Source organism: Sander lucioperca, chromosome 16, assembly GCF_008315115.2.
Source record: "Sander lucioperca isolate FBNREF2018 chromosome 16, SLUC_FBN_1.2, whole genome shotgun sequence".
Classification (NCBI taxonomy): Eukaryota; Metazoa; Chordata; class Actinopteri; order Perciformes; family Percidae; genus Sander; species Sander lucioperca.
Window position 1 is genome coordinate 23,421,211 of NC_050188.1, and position 20,000 is coordinate 23,441,210.

At 46.9% G+C, this 20,000-nt stretch overlaps 2 protein-coding genes across 15 annotated transcripts in view; both read left to right on the forward strand.

Moving 5' to 3' along the window:
• The first annotated feature begins 247 nt into the window (after nt 1–247).
• LOC116064682 lies at nt 248–7,320 on the forward strand. Its single transcript, XM_031319863.2, has 6 exons — nt 248–513; nt 1,303–1,445; nt 3,917–3,981; nt 5,755–5,919; nt 6,003–6,107; nt 7,154–7,320. Exons 1-6 carry the CDS (start codon nt 394–396, stop codon nt 7,192–7,194), a joined length of 639 nt encoding a protein of 212 aa, XP_031175723.2. The 5' UTR covers nt 248–393; the 3' UTR covers nt 7,195–7,320.
• A 2,700-nt stretch (nt 7,321–10,020) lies between these two features.
• LOC116064680 overlaps nt 10,021–20,000 on the forward strand; it is a 45,271-nt gene continuing 35,291 nt past the window's right edge. For 6 of the 14 annotated variants that reach the window (XM_031319860.2, XM_031319859.2, XM_035992938.1 and 3 more), the window contains exons 1-8: nt 10,035–10,233; nt 11,275–11,420; nt 13,122–13,204; nt 13,790–13,915; nt 14,057–14,179; nt 14,279–14,364; nt 16,351–16,496; nt 18,131–18,213. In XM_031319860.2, coding sequence (XP_031175720.2) covers nt 10,108–10,233; nt 11,275–11,420; nt 13,122–13,204; nt 13,790–13,915; nt 14,057–14,179; nt 14,279–14,364; nt 16,351–16,496; nt 18,131–18,213 — 919 coding nt within the window. In that variant the 5' untranslated portion in view covers nt 10,035–10,107. Of the gene's footprint in view, nt 10,234–10,282; nt 10,372–11,274; nt 11,421–13,121; nt 13,205–13,789; nt 13,916–14,056; nt 14,180–14,278; nt 14,365–16,350; nt 16,497–18,130; nt 18,214–20,000 lie in introns of those variants that run through there. The other 8 variants (XM_035992936.1, XM_035992935.1, XM_035992944.1 and 5 more) reach the window with 6 other exon arrangements.

Consider the following 20,000-nt stretch of genomic DNA (forward strand, 5'->3'; position numbering starts at 1 on the left):
ACACACAGACAAACACATACACAAACACGCGTACACATAGACACATAGACACACACACACACTCACAGCACACACACACACACACACACACGACACACACACACACAGACACACACACACACACACACACACACACGACACACACACACAGACACACACACACACACGGCAAAAACCTGAAATCCCCTTTGATCCTGCTTAGAGGCACGCTGGCAGGGAAATGTTGCCTGCCCAACTCTGGACAAAAAAGATAAAACTGGGAACAACAAACTGTACGTTTGGGAAAACCCAGAATCTTGCAACTCTGCCACGAGCAGCTGCTATAAAGGCCGAGCGAGGCTCAGTCATCGTCACTTTCGTGTTTTATTCTGAAGCTTTCCCACTGTTAGCGTCATGAATCTGTGGCTCAGCGCTCATTTCCTGGTAGCAGGGCTGTTTCTGAGCTGCTCGGCTCTCACAAGCGAAGAATGCCAACCCTTGGTCGAGCCTCTGTCTCTGGTTGACCCCTCTATGGTAAGCCCTCGTCTAGTCTCTCCACAGCGCTGCGGAGTGAAGGCCCCAGTAACATAGCTCAAACACAGCGTTCGTCGTGTTTGAGCTATGTTACTGGTTTCTGGTTGCACGGCGTTAGCAGCTAACCACTGGTTTGCGGCAGCTTGTTTAAAGCTAGAGACGCATTCGATTAGCATGAAAACAGGTTAATTTTGCGCCGGAATTGTCCTTTAACCCATTTGTCAAGATGTGCAACACATTCTCACTCCCATCTCGTAAAATACGGACGCTTGGTCAGGTGCCTTTCTCGTTGTTAATGGCGTTAAAAGTCTCCTTTAGCGTCATATAACGTGCTTTATCTTAACACGCTTGGTCGGGACCCTATACAAACTGGGAACTATATTCTCAGAAAGGCGAAGCACTGCTGATCTGCTCGGGGCTTCTCAGGTGCTGCAAAGCATATCACTCCGCCCAAGCAGCAGAAGTAGCACTGCTGCTCTCCCTGGTATGTTATACAAACACTCGCTTCAGACGCTGACAGCCACTGTCCAAATGTCCGTATTTTACGAGTTCGGAGTGAGAACAGGTTGGGATGTGACTGTGTTTCTATCCTACTATCTTTGTTTGGATTAGAAAGTCCTGCAGCTTGGGAAAAGTTTGAAAAATGTCCCAAAAAACTGATCATCGAAGCCCAGGACACGAGTTTGAACTCAGTATTGAGAACTGGTTTCCCCTCAAGCAGCCGTACAGAGGTTTTGCCCGAATAAAATAGCATCTGCTGTCAGTAACTGACTTTGTGTTTGTGTGCAGATGTACGGAAGGTCGAACATCCTGGTGGGTTACGTTGATCATGACCTCTATAAAGGCGTCCTGAAGACGACTGATAGCTCCTGGTTAAATTTTACCGCGTCAACAAGCACCAATGAAGTTGTTATGTCTCAGGGAACCAAGATGTGAGTAAATGAAGTGCAATATCCACTGTACAAATAGACAACTGTGACGGCCCTCCTGCTAGAGCAGGGCCTGCTGTGTGTGTCTCTTAGTGTTTTTCTCTGTGCCTTGCAGGTCCGTGGGCGGTGCCTAAAGGCTCTGACACACCGACCCGACAGCCGACCGTCGGCAGAAAAGGCAGTCGGACTGACTGCCTCCCTGAGTTGGTCAAAAAAGTGCCTCAAAACACACTGAAACGACGCCCACTTGAGTGTACGTTCTGCATGTGCGTGAGACGTAACAGTAGGCAGTGCTAATCTGTATTGTCGCCCAAAAAATGAAAACCGGCAGCTGATTGGACGAACGCGTCACGTGGGTCTGGCTTCTCCGGAATTTCAAAACCGACCATTAATGGTGGCTCGTTTGGAATACGATCTCGTATTTTACCTTAATAGTTCCCTGAAACGTGTTTCTGAAAACATTTTAAGAGAGAAATAGGCCGTGCAGCTGCTGAATCCGTCTTCGTTTCAGATCGACAAAGGTCATTTTGAAAGATTTTCGTCAGATTTTGAGAGGCGTTTTGCCATTATGGTCGGGGAGAAGAAGGCAGACCCACGTGACGCATTCATCCAATCAGCTGCCGGTTTTCATTTTTTGGGCGACAATACAGATTAGCGCCGCCTGCTGTTATGGAGACGTATTACGTCTCGCGCACGCGCAGAACGTACGCTCAAGTCGGCGTTGCTTCGGTGTGTTCTGAGGCACTTTTTGGACCTCGGGGAGACTGATCAGTCCGACTGACTTTTCTGCCGACGGTCGGCCGTCTGGTTGGTGTGTCAGAGCCTTAAAGCGAAACTCACGCCAAAATGCAACCTATAGTCTTTTTGTGAATGTACCCGAGTCAAACATTCGTTTAAAAACATAATTCAGCCCGGTCTCACGGCAGTTTGTGTAAATGTCACGTTATTTTTTTTTAATCTATTGATCACGGGGACGTTTTTCTCATTTTTTACGTGGTGGCCAGCACGAAAATGTGAAGTAATGTATTTCAATGGGAAGCATATTTCATGGTCACAGCACGAAAACGGTAGGGAGTAGTATAAAGAGCCGAAAATCCGCGCAGGGAGGCTGGTCGGGGGGGTGGATGGGTAAAACATCACAGGACTTTCACCCGGGCGAGCGGGGATCGCGTCCCGTGTGTGGCGTTTAGTTTCCCGTAGTCTTCCTAATCACAACCGTTCCGTTATTGTCGCGCGTCCCCAGCGGCCGTCTCCCAGCGTGTGAGGCGTCCTTTCCCCGTATGGTATTTCGTGCCGTAAAAAAACGAGAAAAACGTCCCCGTGAACACGTATCAATAGATGAAAAATAACGTGACATTTACACAAACTGCCGTGAGACTGGGTTGCATAATTAGGACGGAAACGCCACTTTTAAGATTGACCGTATTGAGAACATTATTTGTGTACACAAATGTGTACACTTTTTAGTAAACTCTGTGAACACAAACAATGTTCTCAATGCTTTCGTTAATGTGTAGAGCCCCTGGTGATACTTGGAGCAAAGTCTCATGTTGTGTCGAGCCTTCTTAGTGTTTTAAAAATAGTGATTTTGATGCGATCATAGTAGTGCCCCTAGCACTCCCATTTAAAAGGCCATTTGACTGAAAACGAAAATACTGCCAATCTTAAAAGTGGCGATTCCGTCCTAATTATGCTTTTAAGGCCGTTACAGACCAACCAGACAACTAGACCGTTGGCATAAAAGGCAGTTGGACTGATCAGTCTCCCCAGGTTGGTCAAAAAAGTTCCTCGGAACGCACCGAAGAGACGAGACGTAATACGTCTCCATAACAGCAGGCGGCGCTAATCTGGATTGTCGCCCAAAAAAATTAAAACCGGAAGCTGATTGGACGAACGCGTCACGTGGGTCTGGCTGCTGCTTACGGATTTTGGATTTTTCAACTGGCCATTAATGGCGACTCATTCAGAATACGATCTCATATTGTACTAAAATAGTTCACCGAAACGTGTTTCTGAAAACATTTTAAGAGAGAAATAGGCCGTGCAGTTGCTGAATCTGTCTTCATTTCAGATCATCAAAGGTCAGTTTAAAAGATTTTCGTCAGATTTTGAGAGACTCTAGTCACGCTCATCCCGCTCGTCATTTCCGGGTGAGTCCCGACTGCCCTGTCTCTGACTGAGCATGTCAAATCGGCCAAAATGAAGGCCGACAGCTCCTCCAACAGACGACGGCACACCGAACACACCGAACAGACTCGAGTCACTGACCTCGCCAGACTGTCCAACGGACGATTATCGGCCCGGTGTGTAGCTGCCTTTAAACAAAGTTTGACTCGGGTACATTTACAAAAAGACCCTAGGTTGCATTTTGGCAAGAGTTACGCTTTAACTTAGCAAGCCAACGTGGATGACAAGTCATAAAACGGCTTTGTAAGAACACAAACTCATCTCTTCATCTTGTCATGTTTTATCAGGAAAAAAACCTGCTTGTCCACATCTGTCAAGGTAACCATTGACGGCAACACTGCAACAACGTCAAGTAAGTTACCCTAATCTGTTTTTTGGAGCCAATGGAGTCGCCCCAGTGCTAGAAATTAGGTTCTTAGGTTTTCAGTCTCACGCTGGGGTTCCACCATAGACAGTATATAAGAATGGACCACCAGATCCCGTGTCTCTGGACGGAGACCAGTGAAGGATATTAGATGTTAGATTTCGCTCGTACCGCTGTTCTCGTAGGGAGTGAATTGAATTGCTCCACTCTGCTGTTATTTCAGCTGCCTGGGGAAACCTAGCGATAGGCGTAGGTTTTGTTTCAACATTGGGGGGTTGGGGGGTTGTGGGGACCAATTATAACCGGGAGCTTTGGGGGTCATCCCCCAGAAAAGGTTCCAGAAAACCTGGACTTTGCCCTGTAAGTAAAAAACGGAAAAGATGTGTGTCGCTGCAGCTAAAATACAGAACATTTGTAAGGGGAGAGAGAAGGGGGAATGACATGTACCAATGACTTGGTAAATCACTATTTCTACACCACTAAAAAGGCTCAAAATATCACCACACTTCCACGGTAGCATAATGAGGGTCCCTACATGTAAACCGAAGCATTGAGAACTTTGTAAGTGTACAGACAGTTTATTACAAAGATAGATTATAAAGACAGTCGCATTTGTGTTTACATTCGGGCGCCATCTTAGAAAACAGTCATGAGCAGTCGAACGACGAACGCTGAGTTTGAGCAATGTTACTGGTTACTGGTTGCACAGCGTTTGTGGCGAACGGTCGACTCATATGTTATTAACCCCTTCATTTTGCGCCGGAATTGTCCTTTAAAGCGTAACTCTTGCCAAAATGCAACTTAGGGTCTTTTTGTGAATGTACCTGAGTCAAACTTTCGTTTAAAAGCATATTTAGGACGGAATCGCCACTTTTAAGATTTACCGTATTCTCGTTTTTCAGTCAAATGGCCTTTTGAATGGGAGTGCTAGGGGAACTTTGATGCTAGCCTCAAAATAGCTATTTTTAAACCACTAAGAAGGCTCGACACAACATGAGACTTTGCTCCAAGTATCACCAGGGGCTCTACACCTTAACGAAAGCATTGACAACATTGTTTGTGTACCCAGAGTTTACTAAAAAGAAAGGTTTTAACAACTCACGTTAGCAGTTGTTTACGCTATCCGCCATTTTCCCAGTCAAAAATAGGCGATCTCCGATGAACGGACTCCACAGGAGGAAATGTCATTCTTATATGAGGCTCCTTTTTCAACTACAAGGTCAATATTATGTTTCACTAACAACAAAACAACGAATTATCCGTGCATTTATATGGAACTAAGCTTTAGGAGCTTTCCATCTTAACTCTCCTCCCTCGACTATTTTTGACTGGCTCGATAGACGACGACCGGAAGAACAACAGCTACAGTGAGTTGCTCAAAAACTTTCTTTTTAGTAAACTCTGGGTACGCAAACAATGTTCTCAATGCTTTCGTTAAGGTGTAGAGCCCCTGGTGATACTTGGAGCAAAGTCTCATGTTGTGTCGAGCCTTCTTAGTGTTTTAAAAATAGCTATTTTGAGGCTAGCATAAAAGTGCCCCTAGCACTCCCATTCAAAAGGCTATTTGACCGAAAAACGAAAATACAGTAAATCTTAAAAGTGGCGCTTCCATCCTAAATATGCTTTTAAACGAAAGTTTGACTCGGGTACATTCACAAAAAGACCCTAGGTTGCATTTTGGCGAGAGTTACGCTTTAAGGCTAAAAAGACAGTTTCTGCTTCAGATTGAGAATAATGGCGTTATTTTGTCTCTCGCCTCAGTCGGCAACACCACCTCAGTGTTCCACATGCTGCCAAGCTGCGACGGCTGTCTGCTCATGAGCATCAACACCACCACCAGAGACCTCGACAAGGCCGCTACCATAATGAAACTCAACGTGGACCTTCCGGGGGGAGAGCTCAATGTCCACTCTCTTTATCTGTTAGGTAGGTAGGAAGGAAGGAGCCTGGGAGAAAATCACATTTTATATCTGAAGCAAACCGTCCATTTGTGTTTGTTTTGTTTCCAGGCAGAGAGGAGACCCTGAAGGACTCGGACCTGGAACGTTTCAAGCAGCAGGCGAGCTGCCTCGGCTTCTCCGGAGAACCAGACTTCCTCTATGACCCCAAAAAAGGTGCTACACCCTTTTTTTGACTTGTCAGATGAAACAACGAAATCAAAGGGCCCTATCATGCATCCGGCGCAGCGTGAAGCCCAACCCAAGTGTCTTTCCTAGTTTAAGACCGACGCAGTTGTCAATTTCTCGTCCGGCGCCCACGTCGTTTAAATAGCAAATGCACCTGTGCCCATCTGTGCGCCCATGGACGTGCTGGTCTTACAGGGAGGTGTGTTCAGGTGCATTCTGGGCGTGCTGGTCTTACAGGGAGGTGTGTTCAGGTGCATTCTGGGCGTGCTGGTCTTACAGGGAGGTGTGTTCAGGTGCATTCTGGGCGTGCTGGTCTTACAGGGAGGTGTGTTCAGGTGCATTCTGGGCGTGCTGGTCTTACAGGGAGATGTGGTCCGGTGCATTCTGGGCGTGCTGGTCTTACAGGGAGGTGTGTTCAGGTGCATTCTGAGCGTGCTGGTCTTACAGGGAGGTGTGTTCAGGTGCATTCTGAGCGTGCTGGTCTTACAGGGAGGTGTGTTCAGGTGCATTCTGGGCGTGCTGGTCTTACAGGGAGGTGTGGTCCGGTGCATTCTTGGCGTATTGCTATCTTGAGGCAGCGGGAAGTGATCGTGCCCTTGACCAACAAAAACCTGGTCTAAAGTCAATAACGCAGCATTTTATTGTTATTTTAACAGAGCATTAGTAAAATGCTCCTAGGCTCGTGCACAGCGTGCACACTATGCTTGTTACACACACAGGGACACACAGCAGCACACACACATGCAGAAGATTACAAATAAAAATATTACGGTGCAAATCCTCCAGCATAATAGCAATGCTCCAAGGTCCAAATGCGCCTGGCTTTTAAAGGGAATGGGAGATGATCTCTGATTGGTTGATTGCATGTTACGCCCAAAACACACCTCTGATTAATGAAGACACTAAGTACAACCCTTTTGAACCAGACCCTTTTTTCCGCCGTTAAACTAGCAAAAGTGGATTTATACACGCCCTAAACGCACCTACATATCAGTCATTATCAACCTGTCTTATTCCTCCCTTTCTCTCTGCAGGTTTCTGTGCCGAAGGCGAAGGCTTAAAGCTGAAATTCTGAAGTTATAACAACAACTTTTGGTGAATATTTCAAGCTGTAACTGAGAAAGTTATAGACACGAAAGGTGACATCATCAAACGTGTGGTCCCTATGTTGTATTCACGATCTAATAAAATGGTGTAACACTGAGGTTTTCAAGCTGTGTGTGTGTGTGTAAATATATTGCGTGAGGTGAAATCAACAGGTGCATACAGGTATTTGAACAACAATAGGAAGTTTAAAGGTCCCATGGCTTGAAAATTTCACTTTATGAGGTTTTTTAACATTAATATGAGTTCCCCCAGGCTGCCTATGGTTCGGACAGATGTTTATAAATGATGTTCGGGATCGGGTCGGTCTCGGTCACATCAGTGTGATAAGGCATTGAACATTTTAAATTTAAAAAAAGCTTATTATGTAGGTGCGCGCCTGTGTTAACGTGCGCTTGTTACCCCATGTGCGCTGATGCGCTCATCTGTTGACATTTCCAAATGACCAACCTATAGTTGCTTAATAACAGCTCTCCACACAAACAAACATACACGGGCTCGGGCCGGGTTCGGTTACTGCTCTGTCGGGCTCGGACAAATCAATGCGGCCCGATCCGCACTCTAGTGCAGACACAAACATCTCACTAACTGTACGTACACACCGCCGCCGACTTGAGCTGCAAAGAAGCTCTGGCCGCCCGGTCAAGGACGCTGGTCAGAAAGTCCGGGGAAGCTGTTTGAGGCTTTGGCCGCTCTGACGTAGCAGCATTCTATGTTCATCATGGAAAAAGATCAAGCAGCCACTGCACGGCCAATACACTGACACTAGAAACCTTTTATAAATGACATATATAATGACAGAATGTGTATTGGTTGTTGGTCGCAGCGGTGTCTGTTAGCAGTTAGCTCGCTCGTTAGCCGCTGAACCGCAGCAGCATGCAGGCAGAGCGAGCAGCCGCCAGCTGTTGATGGCGTGCAGGACTTCACCGTGAGCGGACTGTTTAGAGACCATGTGACCGGCAGGTAACGTTAACTGGTCCCTATACGCAAATATCATAAATGATAGGGAACCCAGCAACGGCCATGATGAGCTTCTCCTCCTTTTTCTCTGAACTAATGTTTTGGTAGGAACCAAAGTTTACATCGTATGTTTCTCTGGAATCAGCCAGCGTGAAGGACGTCTATATTCTGATTGGTTGCCGCTGAACCGCGTCATAGCTCATTACCATAAAGTTGACCTACTTTCAACTTTCTGATTGACGCTCTGGTCACACAAAACGCCCAAAACTCGACGGCGACAGATTTTCCGCTCCTTGCAGCTGAGAGAAGCAGCTTCCATTGAAAATGAATGACTTCCTGTATCTTTAGAAGATCAAGTCGGCGGCGGTGTGGACGTACAGTAACTCTACCCCATCTAGGCCTTTTAAGTAGTATTCTCAAAGCATCATTATATACCTGTAATCTTTTTAACAATAAATAAATAACACTCAAAAAGCTTAAAGACCAAAACTTAAAGCTCAAGAAGTCTGACTACAATTATTAGATCTGAGAAAAGTCTGTTAGTTTCATCCATTTTTAGGGCTCTGGTGCTGCAACCTAATAATGGGGGGAGGGGGGGCTGGTTTTAAGGTTCAGAAAAGTTCCAGTGGTTTCTGAGGGGGCGTATCAGGTGAAGGTACACAGTCCACAGGATCAATACTCAAGTTCTAGTATACGTGTGTCAATCCCACTCTCTGGATTCTTGCATCGTCTGCTCCAACAACCAACAAACCACATTAAAAACATCTTTATGGTCACTCAACAAAGATCTGACACACACACACACAAACACAAACACGCGCACACACACACACACACACGCAGACACACACACACACGCAGACACACACACACACACACACACACGCAGACACACACACACACACACGCAGACACACACACACACACACGCAGACACACACACACACACGCAGACACACACACACACGCAGACACACACACAGGCATACACACACACAAAACACACACACTCACATGTTTGTTTCTGCCGCTGTGCAGACCCCACAAGTATACTGTATTCCCCGGTTCTTGGACCCCACAAATATATTTAAACAAGCACACAAACAAACACACACACACACACACACACACACAGACACACACACAGGCATACACACAAACACACACACAAACACACACACACACACAAACATGCACACAAACACACACGCACACACACACAGACACACAGCCAAACACACACACACACACACACACACACTTGTGCTACGTGATTTACGTGAACATCAGCAAATGTCATTCGAGGCTCTTGTGCTGAAAAGCGCTGATCAGTGTGTTTTTTTAGGAGAGCATTTCAAAGTCTAAAAAGTCTGTTTGTACGTTTGGATTTTAAGACCTCGTTCCTGAGCATTATACCCAGAGCATTCGTGGAAAATGAAGGACATGAACACCTGTTTCCTGGGTGAAAGTCTTGTGTTTTCTCCTTAACTTCTTCAGGACATGAACTCCACTCCCCGGCTTAAAAGCCTTTTAAAAGGCACTTATTATATGCCTGAGCTAGTATAGTATAATATAGTATGGTTTACATTGGAGATTAGTCTCTTAGACACCAATGATTGGAAAAATAGGGTCCCAGGTTGAAGAGAGAGACAGTGAGCCAAAGTAAATGTGCTCAAATGAGTGGGACGTGCTCTCTGTCACTTGTTTTGGTGCAGAGGTTTTCTTAACTTTGTACACATAAATGCAGCCTGACATCAACAGGCCTTTCAGAGTTCAATAACACTGTGAGCCCACGCACACTTTGGACCCTCGTCGGGGTCCCGGGGCCGTTATAAACCCGACCCGCTTCCCTGTCCTCACTGTGCAGTCCCCGACTGATCCCAGAGAGAGCAGAGGGTGCTTTTGATTGTTGTCTCAGAGCAGGATGAGTGTTGTGAAGAGAGCCGTGCTGCTGACGCTGCTGCTAGCGGCGATCGGCAGCTTCGCCGCGGCGGGCCCCGAAGACTGCCACGGTCTGAACGTAACGCTGCAAACAAAAGACATACACAAGGTGAGTCTGATTGTTGTTTGTGTCGTGTTGTCTAACTGGTTTGTGTCATTTTCAGACACCAGTCGTGTCTCACCTACGTCATCAACATGACGATGCCCACTGACCCGCTGGACAGCACCATGACCACCTTTCCTGGTTGTGAGTCGCATTAATACACACACACACACACACAGACACACACATATCCACACGCACAAAGACACACACACACACAAACACACACACACACGTACACACACACACACACACACAGACACACAGACACACAGACACACACACGTACACACACACACAGACACACAAACAGACACCCACACACACACAGACACCCACACACACACACACACACACACACAGACACACACACACATGTACACAGACACACAGACACACAAACAGACACCCACACAGACACACACACAGACACCCACACACACACACACACAGACACACACGTGGGGTATGTATCGTGATTTTCTGTTTGCAAATTAATTTCCTTAGAATCAATTTATTTTTAGTTCTCTTCGAGTTCACCTAAATATAGTTAGGGTTATATATTACGTATTAAATATAGTCTCTTTGGAGAACAGTTAGATACATAACAGGACGTATGATGCTGATGATTTAAAACTGAACTAAATTAGAGAGAATGTTTTCTCAGATAAGCCCTGACTCTTTTAGATCATTGTGATTTGTTATGACGATTTTAAAAAAAAAAGGATCTTTTCCCTAATGTTTTTACCAATGATTGACCTTAATATTTCCTGTGTATACCGATATCAATATCGTGTCTTTGATACCAAGAAAAATCAAACCAAGACGGCTTTTTAAAGTTCTATTTAGTTTATGTCGACTTTGAATGAAGTGTATTTTACGATGATAAAAGTCCTGATTATTTACATGGAGTCTGGTGTAGTTTGGTGATGGTGATTTCGAGGCTGTTTCATATTAAACAAAAAGGATCTTACTCTTTAACTAAAAGGTCTATCTCTGTAGGGATCCTTTCCATAATGTTGTCCCCCTCCCTCCCTCTCTCTGCAGATTTTCGGAGACTGGGTCCTGGTGTGGTCCATCACTGACCACGACAAAGGCAACGCACTGCTTCCAAAAGTCACCAGCTCCCACGTCGAGTTCAGACTCCGCGATGACAAGACGACGGTCGTGTTCACAGAGAGGAACATGTACACGTGAGTCAGTGCTTACATAGTCTCGCTTTGCCAGACCTTCCTCCACAGAGCTGCGGAGGAAGGTCTGGCTAGTGCAAGGAATTATGTCTAAAATAAGGCCCTAAGGCCTGTCAAATCTGACTCCAATTTATTAATTCCTTCTTTCATCGGACTTAAAGGGGCGCTATGCAGTTTGGGCCGTTTCTTCGCTGTTTTCTGGCTTTTTGCTCGCAGGTTTCTCTATAGAGCCCCCCCTACAGGTTTCTCTATAGATCCCCCCCTACAGGTTTCTCTATAGAGCCCCCCCTACAGGTTTCTCTATAGACCTCCCCTACAGGTTTCTCTATAGATCCCCCCCTACAGGTTTCTCTATAGACCTCCCCTACAGGTTTCTCTATAGATCCCCCTCTACAGGTTTCTCTATAGACCTCCCCTACAGGTTTCTCTATAGAGCCCCCCTACAGGTTTCTCTATAGACCTCCCCTACAGGTTTCTCTATAGATCCCCCCCTACAGGTTTCTCTATAGAGCCCCCCCTACAGGTTTCTCTATAGACCTCCCCTACAGGTTTCTCTATATATCCCCCCCTACAGGTTTCTCTATAGACCTCCCCTACAGGTTTCTCTATAGTTCCCCCCCTACAGGTTTCTCTATAGATCTCCCCCTACAGGTTTCTCTATATATCCCCCCCTACAGGTTTCTCTATAGACCTCCCCTACAGGTTTCTCTATAGATCCCCCCCTACAGGTTTCTCTATAGATCCCCCCCTACAGGTTTCTCTATAGATCCCCCCCTACAGGTTTCTCTATAGAGCCCCCCCTACAGGTTTCTCTATAGATCCCCCCCTACAGGTTTCTCTATAGACCTCCCCTACAGGTTTCTCTATAGATCCCCCCCTACAGGTTTCTCTATAGACCTCCCCTACAGGTTTCTCTATAGATCCCCCCCTACAGGTTTCTCTATAGAGCCCCCCCTTCAGGTTTCTCTATAGAGCTCCCCTACAGGTTTCTCTATAGTTCCCCCCCTACAGGTTTCTCTATAGATCTCCCCCTACAGGTTTCTCTATAGAGCCCCCCCTACAGGTTTCTCTATAGAGCCCCCCTACAGGTTTCTCTATAGAGCCCCCCCTACAGGTTTCTCTATAGACCTCCCCTACAGGTTTCTCTATAGAGCCCCCCCCTACAGGTTTCTCTATAGAGCCCCCCTAGAGGTTTCTCTATAGAGCCCCCCTACAGGTTTCTCTATAGAGCCCCCCCTACAGGTTTCTCCATAGAGCCCCCCCTACAGGTTTCTCTATAGAGCCCCCCCCTACAGGTTTCTCTATAGAGCCCCCCCTACAGGTTTCTCTATAGAGCCCCCCCCTACAGGTTTCTCTATAGAGCCCCGTACTTCCTGACGCTGAGGCTGCTGGCTCGCCAGCCCAAAGTTGCGAGGGTGGTTTTTCAGCTCACAGGCGCTAGGGGGGAGCGAGTTGACCACCATCCAACCCGAAAAAAAAGTCATATAACCACTCCAATGACTCGCTAAGCTTAAGCTTAAAAAAATGCATAGTTCCCCTTTAAGTTTGCCAGAACACAAGTATTGCAAGTAAGTTTTTACTGTGTGGTAGTACTTACATTACAGAGTTACGGAGTCATGACTTGGCTCGAGCATGAAGGTCCTGCAATAAGAAGTACGTTTGTTGTTTGTGTCGTGTTGTCTAACTGGTTTGTGTCATTTTCAGACACCAGTCGTGTCTCACCTACGTCATCAACATGACGATGCCCACTGACCCGCTGGACAGCACCATGACCACCTTTCCTGGTTGTGAGTCGCATTAATTCACACACACACACACACAGACACACAAACACTCTCAGGTTTGTGGCACTATCTTTGTGGGGACCCGTCATTGACATAATGCATTCCCTAGCCCCTTACCCTAACCTTAACCATCACAACTAAATGCCTAACCTTAACCCTTACCCTCACCCTAACCATAACCTAATTCTAACCCTAACCCTAAAACCAAGTCTTAACCCTCAAACAGACCTTTAAACTTCTGGGGTCCAGCATTTTGCCCCCACAAAGCTGTCGGGACCACACAACTATAGTGGACTCTCGGTTTTTGAACCCCACGAATATAGTTAAACAAGAACACACACACACACAAAGACATACACACATACAGAGACACACACACACACACACACACACACACAGAAACACACACATACACACACAAACATGCAGGTAGTTAACATTTTATAGCCACGTGTGGCTAGCCACACTTGTCGTTTTTGTTGACGCCCCTTTAGGAGACAGGAAATGTGTCCTGTTTCATACCATTGGCGCAGCATGTAATGTGTGTCTCTGTGTGTGTGTGTGTGTGTCTGTGTGTGTGTGTGTTAGCCATGGAGAAGGACGGACTTCTTGAGGTGTACAACGAGACAGCGACTGTGACTTTCTTTGAGACCTGCCCCGACTGTCTGTCGATGGTCTTCAAGGACAGCGAGGGACGATTCCTGCTCAACTACAGTAAACACAGACACTCATATTATTATCTTTAGGGCTGCAACTACACATTATTTTACTCATGGATTAATGTGTGTGTGTGTGTGTGTGTGTGTGTGTGTGTGTGTGTGTGTGTGTGTGTGTGTGTGTGTGTGTGTGTTTCAGGGAGGGAGGGGGATCACCGTGATGTTGAGAAGTTGAAAGCAGACCACAGCGATCACCACAAACTGGCCGCCTGTCTGGGATTCCCCGCCAACGCCAACCCATTCAACTACGACGGAGCTGCAGGTCACTTCCTGTCTGGTTTCTCCTCCCACAGATTGTAGAGATGCAAATTAAAAAAAACAAACATAACTGAAATGATTTGATCCTTATGTCTCCTCACAGATTTCTGTCATAAGAAATCATCCCCGGCGGGCCCCGAAGACTGCCACGGTCTGAACGTAACGCTGCAAACAAAAGACATACACAAGGTGAGTCTGATTCTGCTCCTACAATTAGGGCTAAGGGGTGGTACACACACACACACACACACACACATGTACACACACGTACACATATGGCGTTTTTCCATTACATGGTAACTGCTCGACTCTACTCGACACACTGTGCGTCCGTTTTCCATTTCAGATTTTAGTCCCGCCTCAGCGTGGCTGGTCGTCTGCCGGCTCGACGCACACACCAGCACACAAGTATAAACATCAGGCCACTTGAGTTTGTTTTACAGTTCTGTGGAGGCTCCAAGCAGAGCTTTCTCCGTAGCCTGTGTAGCCTTTGTAATATGTGGCCTGATGTTTATACTTGTGCGCTGGTGTGTGCATCGAGCCAGCATGTGTGTGTGTCGTTAGGCTACGGCGAAAGCTCTGCTGGAGCCTCCGCAGAACTGTAAAACAAGCGGCGCCGCAGTAAACTGCCGTGACCTAACGTACACACACACAGAACGTGAAGGTGTGTGTTGCCAGAAGACACATTTAGTTTCTAAAGAAGCTGGAGGCAGCAACAAAAACACAGCTGGCTAAACTGTTTAAAAATAGCGGGTTTGTTCAGGACACCCCCGTCTGTCGCTTCCACGTCACCTTTTCGGCTCACCTCAGCTCGCTGGGAACCTCGACTGAGGAGGTACTAAAAAAAGTACCTGTTAGCAGGTACCAGGTACTTTTTTTCGTAATGGAAAACCAAAAAAGGCGAGTAGAGTCGAGGTGAGTCGAGCTGGTACCATGTGATGGAAAAGCGCCAATACACACAAACACATACACACACAGACACACACAGACAAACACATACACACACAGACACACACGTACACACACAAACACACACACACACACACATGCTCAGACAGACACACCCACACACACGTACGTACACACACAGACACACACACAGACACACACACACACACACCCACAGAGACACACACACACACACACACGTACACACACTGACACACACAGACAGACACACACACAGATACACACACACACGCACAGAGACACACACACACACGTACACACCCACATACAGACACACACATACACACACTGACACACACACACACACACACACGCACAGAGACACACACACATACATACACAGACACACACACTGACACACACACACAGACACACACGCACACACACACACACATACTCACACAGACACACACACATTACACACACAGACACACACACATACACACCCACACACACACACACACACACACGCACACACACACACACACACACACACACACAGACACACACATACACACACATACTCACACACACACACACACAGACACACAGACACACACACGTACACACACAGACACACACACATGTACACACAGACACACACACACACACACACACACACACACACGTGGGGTGGTATGCATGTATCGTGATTTTCTTTTTGCAGCGATTTTTGAAATCAGTTCTTTTCCCTTGAATAGATTTCTTTTAGTTCTCTTCGAGTTCACCTAAACATTTGTTTGGAGAACAGTTAGACCTAGACCTTAATATTTCCTGTGTATACCGAGTGATCAAACATCACAGGACTTTCACCCGGGCGAGCGGGGATCGTGTCCCGCGTGTGGCGTTTAGTTTCCCGTAGTCTTCCTAATCACAACCGTCCCGTTATTGTCGCACATCCCCAGCGGCCGTCTCCCAGCGTGTGAGGCGTCCTTTCCCCGTAGGGTATTTCGTGCTGGCCACCACGTAAAAAACAAGAAAAACGTCCCTGTGAACACGAATCAATAGATTAACAATAACGTGACATTTACACGAACTGCCGTGAGACTGGGTTGGATTATTTACACGGAGTCTGGTGGAGTTTGGTGATGGTGATTTCGAGGCTATTTCATGTTAAACTAAAAGGATCTTACTCTTTATCAAAAAGGTCTATCTCTGTAGGGATCCTTTCCATAATGTTGTCTCCCTCCCTCCCTCTCTCTGCAGATTTTCGCAGACTGGGTCCTGGTCTGGTCGGTCACTGACCACGACAAAGGCAACGCGCTGCTTCCAAAAGTCACCAGCTCCCACGTCGAGTTCAGACTCCGCGATGACAAGACGACGGTCGTGTTCACAGAGAGGAACATGTACACGTAAGTCAGTGCTTACATAGTCTCGCTTTGCCAGACCTTCCTCCGCAGAGCTGCGGAGGAAGGTCTGGCTAGTCCACACAGCATTCCTGGATGGGAGAAAACGCTCTGGTTTATAGCCATTTCTTTAAACCAATCACAATCGTCTTGGCCGGCGCTAAGCGGTGTTTCTGCAAAATAGCCTCTGGAAGGAACTTGTTTTGGTGGAACATGTTTACGTTCTGTGGTGGAAACTTTTCTCGTTGCAGCAGGGTGTTTTTCAAAAGGTATAAGATGAAACAAATAGAGACTATCTGAGAATGTAAACCAAAGTTTGGTCTTTGAATATTTATTTATATTTGCAAATATAGAGAACATGGTTTCCCCAGTACAATCAGCACAGAGGAAAGCGTCTTCTGGCAAGCTAAAAATCAACAGTCAAACATAGCCCTCCTCCTAAAGTTTCTTAGTAGGAGCAAACAGTTAAACTAAATACCATAAGCAGTTCGAAATCTCTTTACAACCGCCGACTTGAGCTGTAAAGAAGCTCTGGCCGCCCGGTCAAAGACGCTGGTCAGAAAGTCCGGGGAAGCTGTTTGAGGCTTTGGCTGCTCTGACGTAGCAGCATTCTATGTTCATCATGGAAAAAGATCAAGCAGCCACTGCACGGCCAATACACTGACACTAGAAACCTTTTATAAATTACATATATAATGACAGAATGTGTATTGGTTGTTGGTCACAGCGGTGTCTGTTAGCAGTTAGCTCGCTCGTTAGCCGCTGAACCGCAGCAGCGTGCAGGCAGAGCGAGCAGCCGCCAGCTGTTGATGGCGTGCAGGACTTCACCGTGAGCGGACTGTTTAGAGACCATGTGACCGGCAGGTAACGTTAACTGGTCCCTATATGAAATATCATAAATGATAGGGAACCCAGCAACGGCCATGATGAGCTTTTCCTCCTTTTTCTTTGAACTAATGTTTTGGTAGGAACCAAAGTTTACATCGTATGTTTCTCTGGAATCAGCCAGCGTGAAGGACGTCTATATTCTGATTGGTTGCCGCTGCTTGCCGCTGAACCGCGTCATAGCTCATTACCATAAAGTTGACCTACTTTCAACTTTCTGATTGACGCTCTGGTCGCTCAAAACGCTCAAAACGCCCAAAACGTGACGCCGACAGATTTTCCGCTCCTTGCAGCTGAGAGAAGCAGCTTCCATTGAAAATGAACGACTTCCGGTATCTTCAGAAGCTCAAGTCGGCGGCGGTGTGTACGTACAGTAATCCTTATCTGCTAAAGTCTAAAACAGAAGGCTAGAAGGAAACCCCAAAAGAAAATAGCTTCAAGTGTCTCCAAGGTTTACGATTTAAGCTGTTCCACATGGAGAATCTTCTAAGTTAAACACAGAATGTAGAAGAATATAATTCAAATCATGTTTAAAGGTAATTTTTGCCATTACATTTCAAAAGTAGTTTAAGTCGTGCAACAGAAAACTCAGATTGGACAGATAGTCTAGCTAGCTGCCTGGATTTACCCTGCAGAGATCTGAGGAGCAGTTAACCGACAGACATCCGGCCAAAAGGACATGCGGCAGAATTTCCGTCGGCACCGAGCATGATTATCCTGCAATAAAAAGTATGTTTGGTTTGTGTCATTTTCAGACACCAGGCATGTGTCACCTACGTCATCAACATGACGATGCCCACTGACCCGCTGGACAGCACCATGACCACCTTTCCTGGTTGTGAGTCGCATTAATACACACACACACACAGACACACACACACAGACACACACACACACACATACACACTTGCTTGCTTGGGGTTGTCCATCGAATCCGATGATGACGTCCACTTCTGTCTTTTAACGGTGTGAAGACCATGTCAAGTGTGCTCCTGTTCTTTCTAAAACCCGCACTGTGACTCGGGTAGAATAGACTCTGTGATGTCATTGATAAGCCTCTGTAGCATCACCTTGGCCAGGACCTTGCCTGCCACAGCAAGAAGTGATATGACCCTATCTCCTTTGCTTTTATATATGGTGACAATACTGGCATCTCCCCATTGCTGTGGGATGGTTTCATCAGCCCAAACCTTGGAGATGTAATGGTGTAGTGTTCTTGTGCAGAGATACCCTCCCTGTTTTAGCACTTCTGCAGGAATATTGTCAGAGCCAGGAGACTTGTTGTACTTCAGGGAGCGGACAGCTGACAGAACCTCCAGGAAGGTTGGAGGTTGACTAAGATCGTCAATAAGGGGCAACCCGTTCTCATTCCGAACTCGTAAAATAAGGATGTTTGGACAGTGGCTGTCACCGTCTGATGCGACGAAAAAGGCGTCTTTCAGCGTGTTTGTGTAACGCACCGGGGAGAGCAGCAGTTAGATAGGATTTAGCGAGTAGTATGTAAGGGCATATTTCAGCGTAAGGAGGTTAGTTGGGGGGGGTGGATGGGTCAAACACAGGACTTTCACCCAGGAGAGCGGGGTTCACGTCCCGCTGTCACGTTTGCTATAGTCATTTTTTTCTTTCCTCCCGCGTGTCCCAGAACCGTACGCCCACCTACGACCCTTTCCTAAACCCAACCATCCCATTCTTCCCGTTTGTCCCAGAACCGTACGCCCACCCACGACTCTTTCCTAAACCTGATGTGCTTTGTGCATGTTGCTTAGTAGGTTATGGATGGACTCCGAGTTGTTATCAAACCAGTCTTGATGGTTCTTGCTCTTGTAGCCAATTGTTTGGGCTGCTGCTTCATGAAGGGCTGCAGTAATAGAAGTCCAATGCTGTTCTTTGGCATTTCCACCCCTCAGGAGGAGTTCTAGCTCAGCCTAACTCAGCTTAGTTTATCAGCCAGGGAGCGACAGAACTCCTTGTAGTAGTGACTTCCAGGCGGACACAGTCTAAATGCCTCCTACTGGGTCCACGTTTCCGCATTGCGGTTAGCCACAGGAATCCAGCAGGGATCTTATGTTCCATGTTGCCAGTTTAAGGTTGTAGGTTTTGTTTCTTCTGTTTCGACCGCAGAAGTTGAATGACCGGTATCCTGTCAAGGTGTGAGTTGAGTGGCCATTTTTTAGGCCACCTTTTCTAGGCCCTTCCTCAACTTGAGGTGAGCAGTGCGGTCCCTAAATAGGGCTGCTCAGTCGCACAAGGGTCTGCCGAGAACAGCTGCCACGCAGCACCAGCTGTTAGCGACCAATACCCTGTGCCGCTGACGTGCAGGGCTCTGACTAAGAGCTCCCAGTCCATTCAAACTTGCCCCCGTTGTCAGACACCCCATCGCCGCCAGACTTTAACCAGATATTGATCCAAGTAATATTCACCGCATGTCCACTTTGTGGTGGGCCTGCATACCACATCTCTGGGGCCTATTGCTGCTCCGAGATCCCCTGCAGTTTATCCTGGGACTGCGAGGTACCCGGTTACTATGTGTGGCCGCGAGGAGGCACTGCAAAAGTCTTGGTGGTGGAGAGGCTATGTACTGGCGGAGGAGACTTTCGCACTCGGCTCCTCTTTTCACCCCCTATG

Coding starts and splice junctions, on each gene's coding strand:
- LOC116064682 (XM_031319863.2), top strand. CDS start 394: ATGAATCTGTGGCTCAGCGCTCATTTCCTGGTAGCAGGGCTGTTTCTG. Junction 3,982..5,754: donor CAACACTGCAACAACGTCAA/GTAAGTTACCCT, acceptor CTCTCGCCTCAG/TCGGCAACACCACCTCAGTG. Junction 5,920..6,002: donor CCACTCTCTTTATCTGTTAG/GTAGGTAGGAAG, acceptor TTTTGTTTCCAG/GCAGAGAGGAGACCCTGAAG.